We start from the raw sequence: 15,877 nt of genomic DNA, 5'->3' as shown, positions 1-15,877 counted from the left end.
AACACTTTCAGGAGCTTTGTGAGTAAGTGCCGGGGGTGGGGGGGGGTGTTGATTGGAGGCTGAAATGTCTTTTTTTGAGAGGTCCCAGGTGGTACCTGTGGGTTCACCACAGGTGAACACTGGAGATACCGTGTGTTGGGCAGATGTGCTCAGATGGGCAGCTCGGTGTGTGTCCAGATCTCTTGGAGCTGTGTTGGTAGCCAGAGCCCTCTGGGGACCAGGGCTTTCGTGAAGGTCCCCTGCTGTGGCCTTGTCCTCATTGGTATTCCTAATGATGGTACCTGGGGTAAGGACAGTAATCACCTGTTTGAACTATTGTGGGTATTGAGTGAGTATATATACAAAAAAGGCCTAGAATAGCGCCTGGCACAGAAGAGTCCTCAAATCTTAAGCTATTTTCTGTAGCATGCATGCATGCTATGCTGTCTCTTCAGTCGTGTCTGACTCTCTGCGACTCCATAGGGCAGCCCACCAGGCTCCTCTGTCCACAGGATTCTCTAGGCAAGAATACTGGAGTGGGTTGCCATTTCCTTCTCCAACAGTCAAGCTGGCTACGTTTAAAGGTGCGGCCTCACACACACAAGCCCACACTTGCACACACGCACACCCATGCTCACTCACCGCCCAGGCTGGGGGAGGGCCCCCCATGGTGGCTCAAGGCCAGAGTTCTTGCTAAGCTCCTGGAAGAAGAGCAGCAGCTGGAGGCTGCGCAGGCTCTTCAGGCCCTGGGGGGACAGAGGCTGCCCCCTATCTCCTCCCCGACCCCCTCCCCGTCGTCGTCGTTGTCGTCGTCGTCGTTAGGGGGCTGCGGGGAGTTCCTGGAGATGTAGCCCTGGTCCGACTGCACAGACCGCCGCCGCTCCTCCTCGGGAGGCGTGAGCACGCCCTGGAGGCTCCGGCTCTGCTGCAGGGGCGGGAGCCGCCCCACGGGGAGGAAGAGGATGCTGCTCCGCCGGGGACCCTGGCAATCCAGCAGCGGGCAGGCCTCTTCTCCCTCCACTAGGGCCAGCCGGCCAGTTCCGCTCCTCACCTCCTGTGGGATGGGCTCCACTACCTGAGTCCGAGGGGCCCTGTCCACCAGGACCACCATGGTCTGGAGCCTTGGGGTTGCCGGCTGCCCCGGTATTTGTTAATAGTAAATTGATTCTTTTAAAAATAATCCACCCTTTTCTTTTTAATTTTTTTTAATTTTTTAAATTATGAAAGTATGATATTAACATTTACAGGAGACTTGGAAAATACAGAACAAAGTTAAATATAGTTCTACTCTATATTACAGTTATTTTTAAGTAGCTAAATTAAGATTTTAAACTGGAGTTACAATACCAAGCTCTCAAACATTAATAGAATGAATAGACAGAAAATACTAATCCATCCTTTTCTATGCCCCAGAGGTCCTTTTTGGTAGAGCAAGCAAGTCTTTGGGGCTTCCGAGGTGGCGCTAGTGGTAAAGAATCCACCTGCCAATGCAGGTAGACGTAAGAGATGCAGGCTCGATCCCTGGGTTGGGAAGATCCCTTGCAGTAGGAAATGGCAACCCACTCCAGTATTCTTGCCTGGAAAACTGCATGGACAGAGAAGCCTAGCTGGTTATAGTACATGGTACCACAGAGGGCTGGACATGACCGAGCGACTGAACACACACAAGCAAATCTTTCCACCTTCTTTTTCTTTTTTAAAAACCTTTTTTCTCTCTCCTTCTTCCCACCTTGTTTTTCTTCTTCAAGAACACTTTAGTAATGCTTCATCTTTTGCATTTTCTTATAAAATGTGGGATTAACTTTGTTAACTTTTGCCAAAAAAAAAAAAAAAAAGAGAAAAGGGGAGGGGGTGGTGTGAGGGGGAAGGAAGATAGGAGACTGTAGAAGTGTTTGATCTGGATTGTACTGAGTCTGTAAACAGTATCTTTATTTTGTAAAGTCGTCTAGCAATTCACATGCTGTATCTTTGTTTTATGAAATTTTTTTTTAGTAGTTCTTAAGGATCTAAAATTTAATAGTTCTGTAATTTTCTCTAGAGATCTTGTATGTGCTTTATTCGCTGTTAGGAAATTGATTTAAAAAAATTCAGTTATAAGCAGCATAATTTAAAACATCATTTTCTACCTGTTCGGTGCTAGAATAAACAACTATAATTCATTTTTGCATTTTAATTTTTAAATTTTTATAAATAAACTTTAAATTTAGGATTGAGTTTAGATTTATAGGAAGGTTGCAAAGAGAGTACAGAGTTCCAGTACACCCCTCATGCAGTTTTCCCTAAAGTTGTTTTTTATTTTTGGCCTTGCCACAAAGCTTGCGGGATCTTAATTCCCTGACCAAGGATCCAACTCAGGTCCCGGCAGGAAGAACACCAAATCCTCGGCACTGGACCCCAGGGAATTCCCCAGTTCTCCCTAATGTTTATGTCTTCCATAACCATGGCACACTTATCAAAACTCAAGCCAACACTGTGCATTACTAGTTAAACTCCACGCTGTATTTACATCTAATAGTGTCCTTTTTTGGTTCCAGAATCCAGTCCAGGATGTTTGCTGTTGTTGTTTAGTCACTAAGTTGCATCCAACTCTTTGTGACCCCATGGATTGTAGCCCGCCAGCCTTCTCTGTCCATGGGATTCTTCAGGCAAGAATACTGGAGTGGGGTGCCAGGCCCTCATCCAGGGGATCTTCCTGACCCAGGGATCGAACCCGCATCTCTTGAATCTTATGCACTGGCAGACGGATTCTTTACCACTGCACCGTATGGCTGTAAAAGCTTCCAAACACTCTCAGTGTCTGTACTTATCTGCGGGAGACCATTAACAAGCCATTCAGAGATGGGCACTGGCCTCTGAACCACAGTGTGAGTAGCGTCACTCCAGATCTGTGCTTCTTGAACTGGATGTGCTCACAGATGGCCTGGAGATCAGGTTCAGGGCCATGTTTGAATTCGCTGTGTCTGGGAGGGGCCTGGCGTCTGTGTTTCTAAGCACCCGGGGCTGCTGCTGCTGCAGCATCACACTTCAGAGTAGCAAGCCTCTGGACTACAGCGTGTTCTGTCTCTTCTGTCATGAGCAGCTACCCAAATATTTGAAACTGACAACTATGCTTCCAGCCCCCAAGCTTCTTCTCTGGACTAAAGAGGACCAGTTCCCCCAACTGCTATTCAGGCAGCAGTTGCCACACTCCCGTACCCCTACCCCTATTCGGGCTGCACCTGTGGATGGCATCCATCCCCCCGACCCCCACTCCCAGCCCCTGCCTCTTCTTTCCTCTTCCTGTCCTCCTGACATCTTGTGTAGAGCACCTTGTGTTAGTCATTCAGTTGTGTCTGACTTCCTGTGACCCCATGGACTGTAGCCCGCCAGGCTCCTCTGTCCATGGAATTCTCCAGGCAAGAATACTGGAGTGGGTAGCCATTCCCTTCTCCAGGAGATCTTCCCAACCCAGGGATCAACCTGGGTCCCCTGCGTTGCAGGCAGATTCTTTACTGTCTGAGCCACCAGGGAAGCTATTTTCTTCAGTCATTCCTAGGTTGGCTCCAGGCCTGGGGGGATTTTTGGATCTCTCATGCTTCTGGGAAGCTCTTCAGGCTGGAGGAAGGAAGTTGCACTAGAGCCGGAAAGTGCAGTGTCCATCTGCCCCCCTGGATTGACGCCCTGGTGAGACTCCTGACCTCCGCCCTCTCCAGGGTCTCCTGTCTGCCTTCCAGAGTCACCTCAATCCAACACTGGTGACCTGGGCTTTCCTGTCTGCTTCGCCCCTTGAAGCACTCGGTTCACTTGAAGGGCTGAGAGGAGATAACGGGGGGCCTTCCTTTTGCTGAGGACAGGGGGATCTCTGACCACACCAAGACACAGGAGCTTCTATGACCACTTTGACACTTTTGTGACCCTCTTTACAAGGATCCCCTATCCCCGCCACCCTGAAGCCCCCTCCTCCATTTCTCAGGACTCCCCCAAAGCCAGGCTTCAGTCAAGGCTTTGTTTTGGAGGATCCCTGTAAAATGTGTTTGCTGAGAGGGAGCAGAATTGAGTCAGCCTCAAGTCCTAACATCTCAGCCAGGATTCTTCTATCAAATTAGGAAGTAGTTTACCCAGCCCCCAGGGCATAAATCTTATCTTAAAGATAACTTTAGAAAATTATGCACAGCTTTATAGAGAAATGAAACCTCAAAGAGATGAGAAACTCTATTTCATCATCCTGATTGTGGGTTTGTCTGACACAGGGCTGTCATCGGCATGTATGTATTAACTTAAGCTTCTTTCATTTAACGTCTTTTAGTAAGTACGTATTGGAGAAGGAAATGGCAACCCACTCCAGTGTTCTTGCCTGGAGAATCCCAGGGACAGGGGAGCCTGGTGGGCTGCCGTCTATGGGGTCGCACAGAGTCGGACACGACTAAAGCGACTTAGCAGCAGCAGCAGCAGCAGTAAGTACGTTACTATCTGCATCTTGATGGACTCAAATGTTTTGTGTGCTGTTCTCTCTTAAAAGATACATCACCCTCCGAGTAATCCTAGACTATCATGGTGCTTGCCAAGCTCGAGCCCTACCATTCACTGGCTGTGTGACATTAAGCAAATGCTTAACCTCTCTGAACCACACTTGTAAAATGAGGAGAAAATAGGAGCCTACAGTAGAGAAGTTTTGTGAGTATTAAAAGAGATGATGCATGTTAAGTTCTTAAAACAGCAGCTAGCACATGAAGAGCGCTCTGTTAACATCAGCTGCTGTTATAACTATGACTTAGGGTATTCAGATAGCCCTCAGTTACTAAGCATTTTAGGTTATTTGTGATTGTTTAATTTTAGAAATAGTCATGTAAAAAGATTTTTTAAAATTTATTAATTTTATTTTTGGGTGTGCTCGGTCTTTGCTGCTGTGCGGGCTTTTTTCTCCAGTTGTGAGTGGGGGCTACTCTCGAGTTGTAGTGTTCGGGCTGCTCACCGTGGTGGCGTCTCTAGTTGCAGCGCACAGGCCCTCGGGTGTGCAGGCTTCAGTAGTTGTAGTTCCTGGGCTCTAGAGCGCAGGCTGTGGCATGCGGGCTTAGTTGCTCTGTGGCATCTTTCTGGATCAGGGTTCAAACCCATGGTTCCTGCATGGGCGGGTGGATTCTTCATCACTGAACCACCAGGGAAGGCCTGCAAAATTGTTTTTTCAGGTATAATGAAAATTAATATAATAAAGCTTTTATCAGAGAAGACCATAAAAAAACACACGTAATAAAGACAGTAAGAGAATTCTGACAAGCCCTGCAAGTATTTTATTGTTACGAAAATGCTGTTATGAACATTGATCCATTCCGGCAACCTCTGTGGACTGCCTCGTCTGCCCTGGAGGATTCTAAGAGGATGAAGAGGGTGCTGACTCTTGAAGGGGTGGCAGCTTAGTGATGGAGAGAGACAGGAAATGGGCGATTATGGAACCCAAGGGCCCTGGAGAGGAACGGGCGAGGGCCGAGAGGCAGGCGAACGTTGGGAGGCTCCCAGTGAGGTTGAGGTCTGAGATGAGCTTGTAATTCCTCAGAGGGAAAGGCACTTGTAAGCCTTATTATTTATTACCCTAATTTACTCCCAGAGCTTATAACAGCTCCCAGTATGTGAGAGTCCCTCCATCCGTCTGTCCAAGGCTGGCTGGAAGCCTCGTCTGCTTGCTGTCTAGAAGGAGTCACGCCCCAGCAGGGCCACCGGCCTGGTCCAGATCCCAGCCGGGTCCTGATCGGGGTCCAGATGTTTTGTCTGGCCCCACCCGGACCTCTCCCTCCTGACTCATGGGACAGGAAGCCCCAGGCCACGGGGCAGTGCCTCTGAGCTACAGTCTCTTCCTCCTCCCAATGGTGGTGAGAGGCCCACCGTGGAATTCAGGTCACTGGCGGGGGAGGAAATGATGTGATGTTATGAGAAGTTACACTCTAAGCAGGAGTGTTGAAGGACAAGGGATGTCTGCTGGGTCTGTGTGCCGGCTGGGTCCAGGAGAGAGCGCCTGTTTAGACTCTGCTGTGGAGAACCTTGTGTCGGCCATGGTGCCTCTTTCGTGGGGACAAGCAAAGAAGAAGGGGACATGCCAACTGGCATTCCAGAAGCCCACTTTGTGCCAGGGGGTTGACCGCTGCGTATGGATTTGTCCCCAAAGTGACCTTGTGGGAAGGCAGTCCAATTCCAAAATGGATAATCAGACTCAGCAGAGCCCCACGGCCCCTTGCTTGTGAGCCCTGGTCATGAGCAGCACATTGAGGTGATCTATACTGCTTCCCCTGGGAGTAGGAACTTAACCTTGTAGGAGGAATAGGAAATACCCCTCTTGACTTTGGATTTGGGTGCGGCTGTACCATCATGACTTAGGACTGACCAGTCAAAACCCTCCATCCTCCTGTCATCTCCTGATGTCAGGCCTGACCATCCAGGCCAATGAGAACCAGCCCTTCAGCTTAAAAACAAGTTATTTGTTTCTTTGTTTTTATTTTTTGGCTGTGCTGTGTCTTCATTGCTGGGCTGGCTTTTTCTCTGGTTGCAGTGAGCGGGCACTATTCTCTAGTCATAGGGCACTGCCTCTCGTTGCGGTGGCTTCTCTTGTCGTGGAGCCCAGGCTGTAGGGCACAAGAGCTTCAGGAGCTGTGGGATGAGGGATCACTAGTTTCGGCTCCCAGGCTCTAGAGCACAGACTCAGTGGCTGTGGCACGTGCGTTTAGTTGCTCCGAGGCATGTCGGATCTTCCAGAGAAGGGATCGAGCCCGGGGCTCTCGCACTGGTAGGCGGATTCTTTACCACTGAGCGACCAGGGAAGCCCAGCCCTTTGGCTTTTGCAGGAAAAAAAGATGCTCCTAGGCCACTAGCATAAGATGGGAAGAGACAGGATACAAGCCTGGCCATGTTGTAATCACAAAGGAGCAGGCTTCTGGGGGATAGAGTTAATTTTGAGGAAAGCAGAATGGAGAGAGGGAAAGAAAGAGAAAAATAAGGAACTGTCTGAAATCCTAGATCCAATGACACGCCTCTGGGCCCTGTCAGCCTGAAGACTGACTGCCCTCCAAGTGCTCATTTAGGTGAACCAGTAAACCTTCCTTCTTGCCTAGACGGTGCAGCTGACTCTCTGTCACAGGTGAATGAGTTCCCATGCCCAGGGGATAGCTGAGGAATTGGGACTAGGATGGCCTGGCCCACATTTCCTTCCTGTCTTCCCCACCTTCCCATACTCTGAAGGAGGAGATCCTTGGCTCTGAGAAGTCCTCTCAATCTGCTGCCTTGAATCAGCTGGCCTGGTAGGACTGGTGGAAACAGGGGGTCGGCTTGACCCACCCAGTACGTCCTCCAGTATCTCTATATACAAATTCCAGGTTTGTCTTTACTTGGGTTCATTGGTTCCACGTAGTGGTATGCTGGTAGCCGTTTAACAAGCAAAGAGATAAAAAGCCCTGAACTAAAGTGTTTGCCAGTTTCTGTGGTGTAAATATTTCCACCTTGGCCAGGTTCAGCATCCCCCATGACATTCCTAACTGTGGAGACAGAAAGAGATATAAGTAGCAAACCGCTGGAGAGTATGTCTATCACGCAGATTTATTAGTTGTAAATCACAGATCGTAATAAGATGCAATAGATTAGTTATGTTGTTGTTCAGGCGCTAAGTCAGGTCCGACTCTTTGTAACCTCATGGACTGTGCCACACCAGGCTTCCCTGTCCTTCACTGTCTCCTGGAGTTTGCTCATATTCATGCCCATTGAGTCAGTGATGGGCATCTCATCCTCTGCTATCCTCTCCTCCTTCAATCTTTCGCAGTTTTATGTATTAATTTTTTTTTTTTTTTGGCTACACTGAGCTTCATGCAGGATCTTAGTTCCCCTACCAGGGATCGAACTCATGCCTCCTACATTGGAAGCACAGAGTCATAACCACTGGACTGCCAGGGAAGTCCCCATATTGATTTTTTATTACTTTTTTTTTTTTAATATACAGATACTCCTGGACTTTTGATGGTTTGATTCACAATTTTTCAACTTTAGAAAAGCAATATGCATTTAGTAGAAACTGTGCTTTGAATTTTGCATTTGGATCTTTTCCCTGGCCTAGAGATATGCAGTCTGATCCTCTGTTGATGCTGGGCAGGGCAGCCAGCCACAGCTCCCATCAGCAATGCAGTCATGAGGGGAAACAACTGATATACTTACAGCCTTTCTGCACCCAGTCATTCTGTTTTTCACTTTCAGTAGCGTATTCAATACATTACATGAGATAGCCAACACTTTACTCTCAAACGGGCTCGGTGTTAGATGATTTTCCCTAGCTGTAGGCTAATTTAAGTGTTCTGAGCACATTTAAGGTAGGCTGAACTAAATGATAATGGTTTGGTAGGTTTGATTTATCAAATGCATTTCCAAATAAATGGTATTTTCAATTTATGATGAAAATCAAGGAAGAGCTGTAATTTATCTCATTGTAAAATGATAAAATTTAAGTTTAATAATAAGTAAATTATAAAATTTAAATTTTAAGAACTGGCTCACAAAATTCCTAAAAGTTTCATAACTGGCTCTTGTGAGCTGGTATGAGCTGTTTCCAGGATACCACTGATGCCACTTAGATCTCAGAAGGAAATGACTGCATCTTCCTGGGTTCAAGAGCTATTGGTGTGAGCCCAGGTTTAAATGAAAACAGAGACCTGGATGAGATCCTAAAAGCTTGATCTGGCAGGAGGCCTGTGCCAGAGTTGAAGCGTGCAATGGAACTGAATGGGTCATTAGCGATCAGAATGCGATTTATGACCTGGAGGTGTACACATGGCCCAGCGAAGCAGCCGTGCTCTGTGTGGTCAGCTGACCCCACTGCATAGGAGGGCCGTGGAGCAGGGAGATAGATGTGCAGGGCAGGGTGTGTACCAGCTGGGCTCTGGCTGGAAGCAGATGCCACACCCAGATCAGCCCAACGTGTGGGGTGTTTGAGGAAGAGACTCTGCACGGAGATGTAGGCAGGTTCAGGGAGGCCACGGGGATAAGGCAGAGCTCTAGGTACAAACAGGGTGAGGGGACTGCTCAGTGGAGATGGCGACAGAGCAGTCTGGTGAGTGGGAGGATGCAGGGAATAAACGCCCTCTTCCTCCTCTTCCCTCTGCTTTTCCATCTCAGCTCCCTGGTGGCTGGACCCACCCAAAGTCCAGAGGGCAAGGAAAAGCAGTTTCTTCGACCTCTTTTGGGACAAGAGAAAAGTGGGAGGGGTCTGAAGGGTCAGATGGCAAAGGTCTTGACCTGAGTATCTCACTGTGTACCTGGGTGTTCCCTTTGTCTGGGGCCTGGGATAAGGGCCAACAGACTTACCTTTGGAACCTCCACAGGCCACCTTCATCTCAGAGATACCCAGGGTCTGGTCACCCACCCTGTTAGGGGCAGGAGGCTGTTTGTGGAGGCTCACTGCCTTCTACGCTGGGAACTAACCCTTCTTTTTCAGTCTGGCAGCGATTTCTGGGACAAGGGGAGTAAAATGTGGGAGAAGACCCTTGGCCATGGTTCCACCCTCCGCTGCCAGGGCCATCACTGGGGCCTACTCACAGCCCGGCCAGTCCCAGGCCTCCATCTCAGATTCTGCAGGGTCCTCTTCTGAGGGCACTCAGTTAGGGGGAGCCCCGGTCTGGGAGCCCTGAGAGTTGGGTGTTTGGCTCTGACACTTCATCCTGTGGGCGTCACCAGATCCCATCACGAATCTGAATTTCTCATCTGCAAAACCAGGGGCCTGGATGGGATGATCCTGTTTCCCAAGGACACCTCTGACTCTGCATGTCTATTGTCAAGACTTGAGGGGTAAGACCTCTGGGTTATTTGCATTATGAAAAGCCTGTCTTTCCACCGCCAGGAGGTGGCAGCAGAGCTCTGCTTTGAAGAGGCCTGTGGGTCAGGGTAGGCTCTGTTGTCCAAGGGCCCCAGAACTTGAAGCCCAGGTTTGGTGGCTAGGTTTCAAACTAATAGCAGCAGCAGCAGCAGCCAACAATGTCATTATTATTATCATTCTTGTTAGTAAAACATCTCCAATTTGGGTGATGCTAGGAAAATCTCTTACATGCATCAGGTGTGACTCTTTCAACAGTTCCGTCCTGACGTAGGAAATTCCAGGACTTCCTGCTCCACGTTGAGGCTCAGAGACACTCCCTGACTTTCCCAAGGCCTTCTGGAAAGTGTGACATGCTAGACATCTGGGGGACCAGGGTGAGGTGAATGCAGAGATGCTAGGCAGCTCTAGGTGAACTGGGGAGTGTTGGAGCAGATGGAATTCATATCTGCTTTTTTTTTCGAATGTCAGAAAGAAGTGATTCCACAGGAATTTTTTTTGATGCCCCTCAAGTGCATGGTATATTAGCTCCTTAAACCAGAGGAATCCCCATGGAGACACAGCCAAATCCCAGCCCCCTCTGAACCCCTGTCTTATATTTCACCTGTACTCTGAGGCCATGTGTCACCCCTGCCCACTGTGAAGACACATTACCAGAGTACAAACTATGTGTCTGTCTCCAGACCAAGGACGTTTCTTGCATATTCTTAGTTACTTCATAGAATAACCCTCTAAAGCACATCATTACATCCCATTTTACACGTGAGGCAGCAAAAGCTCAAAGTCATGAAGTAACTTGTTCAAAATCGCACAGCTGTGAGTGGTAGGGTAGGACTGGGACCCAGAAGGTCAGCCCCAGGGCTTTCACCACATACACAGGGAAAGGCCACCATGTGAGCCTCTGCTGTATGGTGAGTCTGAAGGGCTTCCAGCTCAGCTCCGTCTCAACATCAGAAAAGCCACAGCCCATCTGCTAGAAAATGGGGATGTTAATACCTGCCTGACCTCCCGACAGGATTGTTGGGAGACCCTTGTGGAAAAGACGAAAATGGTGCAGGTGGATCCTCAGCATCTTATAGAATAGTTCTGCGTAGCTGAAAATGTATTATCATTCTAATTGGGAGGGTGGTGCAGTGGGGTGGCAGGACTGTAGGACTAGGATCTGGTGTCTGGGGACTTTGAGAATGACCTTGGTTTCCTTGTGCATGAAATTGAGAAGATTGAAGGAGATCATTTTTTTATGGACCTTTTCAGTCCTTAAGTTTAAGCATTATGGTGCCAAGGATGGTGATGATAGTGATGATGATGGTGGTGATGGTGAGGATGGTGATGGTGGGGATGGTGATGTCAGACATCTGAGGTCACCTGACCTCAGAATCATTTCCTCCCACCACCACTGCTGCCAATCCCTGTGTCAAAGGCACGAGGGGTGAGCTGGTGAGATGCAAAGAGGGATCTAGAGGCCAGAGAGAAGGGACTGTCTAAGATGTTGGAGGAGAGTGCGTTGTAGTGCCTGGTACAGAGTAAGCCAGAGACTCTGCACCCCTTGCCATCACCCCAACCCTCCATCTGTCCCAGAGAAGCTATGATTTTTATTGTTATCTCTGCCTTACAGAATAAGGAAAATGAGGCCCAGGGAGTTAGTCTCAAGTTGCTCAAGGCAACACAGTTGGTATGTGATAATATTGGGATTCCATCCAGGTTTGATGAAACCCAAAGTCCGTGCCCCTGATCACACAACTCAGTCTGACCATTGAGGCAACTCAGGTTCAGAGAATGTACATGGCCAACCCAGGCCACACAGCTATTGCTACTAAGTGCTCAGTCTGAGGCTCAGATTTAGTCTTGCCTCCTGATCCTGTCCTTGTTCATAATGCTGCATTTCTATCCTTTCAGGGCAAGAAATCCAACTTAATCAGAGTCAGGGGGCTCTGGGAGCGACCATAAGACTAGTCACACTCTTAATCCTTGGCCAGAGCACCGTGGAGAGGATCCACGCACATGGAGGAAAATGGGAAGGAGGAACAAGCGAGGCTTGCAGACCAGCTTATGGGCAGTCCTTCCCGAAGGAACTGTCCTCCTAGGAATGAATCCTGTGTTCAGGAGCGCCTACTACCTCTGAAGATGTTCTGGGAGCTGTGGGTGGTGTGAGAGGAGTGGAGACACTGCCCCAGGAGAGATGGGATGGAAAAGCAAGAGGTGCTTGGGGGAAGAGCCCTGGGATCTTGCGGGGGGTCTAGCCAGGGGGTCTGGGATCTTGGGGATCTGGGCTCCTCCAACCTGGATAGCTACAGAGTGCTTAATCCATCTGGGTCCAGTTTCCCTGTGGTAAATTCAGGGGAACTGAGCTGGAAAAAATAATGAATTCCTAGTAGAGAATGGCCCACAGGTATCTGAAAGTTATTTTTAACTGCTGGGGAGCTGGTGGTCTATCTTGCAGTGAGTTGATTTTCCTTCTTTCCTACTCAGGGCCAGGAGGGTCCACTTTCACATCTCTTTCTTTATGGTTTATACAATAGACCTGGCAAGAATCTGAGAACCATCCCACGGAGGAAGAACGGACAGTGATAATAAACATAGCAGAGCTGGAGATCTGAGTTGCCGGGAGAATTTATTTCTCAGGACACCTTCCCTTTGCTTTCCCAAGGTGTCCCATGGCAACAGGCATCGGGAGGGGCTCATTCTTCCATCTTCTGGGGGAGAAAAAGAATCGAACACAGGAAATGAGTCAGGAAATGAGTCAAAGCAAAGGTGAGGCTGGGTCTCGTGTTCAAGTGGGGCAACTGGAGAGGCTGGAGTCTCAGGAAAACATTAAGATGTGGCTTTGTCTCCCTTTGTACATTGTAAAAGCAAATCAGTTGAGCCCGTGGAGATGGGGCGAATCCCCCCGAAAGCAGGGGCTTCTTGGGCACCGCCTTTTGCAACAGGAGGGAGGGGCAGGGATAGTAGGACATCTGGCTCCTGGCCCCTCACTGCTCCTGTGAGCCTGGAATCCCAGGGACCCGGCTAAAGCAGTACATCAGTGAAGGCACGGCCGGCAGCCAGGGAGGGACACTGACAAGCACCCTCTGAGCTCTGCAGCTGCTGCCTGGTCCTGAGTCTCAGGGTGTCTGGAGAGGGGAGTCTGCTCTCACCTGGGCTCCCACATCTCGGCTCTTGGCCCGCAGCTTGTTGACCTGGGACTCGGCGATGTCGGCGCGTTCCTCGGCCTCCTCCAGCTCATGCTGGACCCTCCGGCACCTGGACAGCTGCGTGTTGGCCTGCTCCTCCTGAAGGGAAGGCCGAGGGGGCAGGAGGCTGAGGAAGGCCCTCCCTCTGGCTCTGAGGCCCTGGGTCCCTGACAGCCTCTGTGGGAACGGGGGTACCAGGAGAGCTTGGGCCCCAAGTCCCTGAGGTCAGAGGAGGGAGAGCTGAGCTCTCCAGCAGTGAGGACGATGCCCACGGCTCCTGACCTTGTGCACTGCTCAGTCACCTGGGAGGTCCGCTGCCCCCAGGATAGGGCTTCCTGGGCTTCCCCAGTGGATCACATGATAAAGAATCTGCCTGCAATGCAGGAGATCCAGGCTCAGTCTCTGGGTGGGGAAGATCCCCTGGAGAAGGGAAAGGCAACCCACTCCAGTATCGTTGCCTGGAGAACCCCATGGACAGAGGAGTGGGCTACAGTCCACGGGGTTGCAAAGAGTTGGGCATGACCGGGTGATTAACACATCACTTTTCCCCTAGGATGCTTGTCTGTCCCCCTGTGCCCCTCCTCTATGCCATCCCCACCCCTGAGAGCTCTTTAGAGGAGATCAAGTCTCCCAGGCACATGGAGGTGTCAGAGACCCACGGTCCACGCCCCCCTGCCCCGTGCCTGCTCCTGCCCTGTGCCTGCTCCCAGTGCCGGCTGCCCATGGCCAGGCTGGGTCTGGTTGAGGACCATCCAAGGGTTTCTGATGAAGGTGGCCTGCTGGGCCCTGGCCAGTCCTGCTGCAGCTGTGCTAATCCTCCCCTCATTTAACCAGTCCAGACCCGCTTCCCAGAGGTCAGGACGGAAGCCCCAGTCTCTTGAGCAGGGAAGACAAAGGGCAGGGAGAGAAACCTCATCTTCAGTCATTTATCTGGAGCAGGCTCCCCCAGATTTTGCCTCTCAGGCTGCAAGTCCTGTGAGATGCTCTGTTTACTAAAAAGAGATGCCATGTTCCATCAAGGGTGAGAAATGCTGCAATTCAGAACACCTCTTCCACTATGAGGTCCATCCCACGTCATCTGCAAAATCTGAGAAACCCTTGAAGTAAAGCAACCTTCCAACTTTGTGGAACCGAGTTTCTCCTAAAGGATTTCTCATCTATCAAAGAGAAAGACCCCACACTTCTCCCCGCCACCCCAGCTTCCTGCTATTAAAGTCCTTCAGACCTTGGGTCCCCAGAAGGTACCTGGGAAGTGCTCATTTCAGCCCAAACCATTTCCTCCCTGTTGATTCCACTGTTTGCTCAAGGGTAGATCCGAAAGCATGAACTGGGGAGTAGAAGTTAGGGAGGCCGAGGAAGGATGGAGGTGATGGGGGCCAGGGCCAGGGGTAAGATGGGATGACATGAATTAAGACCAGGTATTTGAGGTCAGCTCACAGGGGCAGGGAGTTCTGAGTGAGTCAGGGGCAGTGCAACGAGTCAGGGTGGGTGGGATAAAGCCAGGTGGGTCGAGGCAGAGTGGAGGGATGGAGGGGTATGGGCCAGGACTGGTGGGGCCTGGGGGAGGGGGAGGAGACTAGGGAGAGGTGGAGGAGAATACGGGAGGGAGAGGAGAATAGGGGAGGGAGAGGGCAGATGTCCTGAGCTTGTGTTTATAGCCTGCAAATGAAAACTCAGGCCTCAGCTGCTGTGGACCCTATGAGACCGGATGGACCCCATACTCACAGCCTCCTCTGCCTGCCTCTTGTAAGCCTTCACTTTGGCCTGCAGCTTGTCCACCAAGTCCTGGAGCCTGAGGATGTTCTTGCGGTCCTCCTCTGCCTGCAAACACAAGGTCCATGCCAGACCCATTCTCCGCTGCTTCTGCAGGTGGGATCCAGGGGGTGCCCGCTGGGGTTTCAGGAGAGTTACTGCCTACCTGGTAAGTCATCTCCTTGACCTTTCGCTCGTATCTGTGGGCACCCTTCAGAGCCTCGGCCCCCCTCTTCTGCTCAGCATCCAGCTCACTTTCTAACTCCCGTACCTGCACCCAGAAGAGAGCGCAGGGGTCAGGCCACATCTCCCAGGCTTTTCTCAACACTTGCATGCTGGTTGTTTTTAGGGTGAACTCAAGATCCTCTAAGTTCATTTTTGCAAAGCTGTCTCCTCCTCGGGCTCAGAACACATTTTATTCTCAAGGCCGCTGCTAGTCCATGCTGTGCTTTTGTGCAAATGACAAGATGCCCTCTTTGGGCAGAAGCAGTCCAGGTGCACGTGGCTTGGCTAGTGGACGGAGCTTTGCAAAAGATGCCCCTTCCTCGGGGGCCATGCAGCTGGGTGAGGGCTGTCATGGGGGCCTGGATTCCTGATTGAGGAAGGCAGTTGCAGGGGTCACAGAGAGAAAGTGGGCCCGGGAGAACTGAAGGTGTGTTTAAGCCCCAGGTCCAGCTGATGAATCCAAAGGAAGTCAGTTGTCATCCCTGAGTATGAGTTTCTGTTTATCTATTTATTAAAAAAAAATTTTTGTCTGCACTGCATGACCTGTGGGATCTTAGTTCCCTATCAAGGATTGAATGCATGCCCCTTACATTGGAAGTGTGGAGTCCTAACCACTGAACTGCTAGGGAAAGTTTTGAATTTCTGTGTATTTAGAATAGCGATAATTCCTGTCAACCTATCTAGAATGTGGGGATCAAATAAGACAAAGTCTATCTTTTGATGATATAGCGCTGCTGCTGCTGCTGCTAAGTCGCTTCAGTCGTGTCCGACTCTGTGCGACCCCATAGATGGCAACCCACCAGGCTCTGTCGTTCCTGGGATTCTCAAGGCAAGAACACTGGAGTGGGTTGCCATTTCCTTCTCCAGTGCATGAAAGTGAAAAGTGAAAGTAAAGTCACTCAGTCATGTCCAACTCTTGGCGACCCCATGGACTGCA

At 50.2% G+C, this 15,877-nt stretch overlaps 1 protein-coding gene across 1 annotated transcript in view; it reads right to left on the bottom strand.

Moving 5' to 3' along the window:
* Nucleotides 1-12,456: 12,456 nt before the first annotated feature.
* Nucleotides 12,457-15,877, bottom strand: part of LOC120865976 (myosin-13) — a 48,574-nt gene continuing 45,153 nt past the window's right edge. Inside the window, exons 36-39 of the mRNA XM_040243346.1 lie at nucleotides 14,882-14,986; nucleotides 14,689-14,784; nucleotides 12,928-13,062; nucleotides 12,457-12,486 (exon numbers count right to left, since the gene is read on the bottom strand). Coding sequence (XP_040099280.1) covers nucleotides 12,472-12,486; nucleotides 12,928-13,062; nucleotides 14,689-14,784; nucleotides 14,882-14,986 — 351 coding nt within the window. The 3' untranslated portion in view covers nucleotides 12,457-12,471. The remainder of the gene's footprint in view (nucleotides 12,487-12,927; nucleotides 13,063-14,688; nucleotides 14,785-14,881; nucleotides 14,987-15,877) is intronic.

Source organism: Oryx dammah, unplaced genomic scaffold (genome assembly GCF_014754425.2).
Source record: "Oryx dammah isolate SB20612 unplaced genomic scaffold, SCBI_Odam_1.1 HiC_scaffold_8, whole genome shotgun sequence".
Lineage (NCBI taxonomy): Eukaryota > Metazoa > Chordata > Mammalia > Artiodactyla > Bovidae > Oryx > Oryx dammah.
Note: the sequence above shows the minus strand (reverse complement) of the source record. Positions and strands in the feature narration are given on the sequence as shown.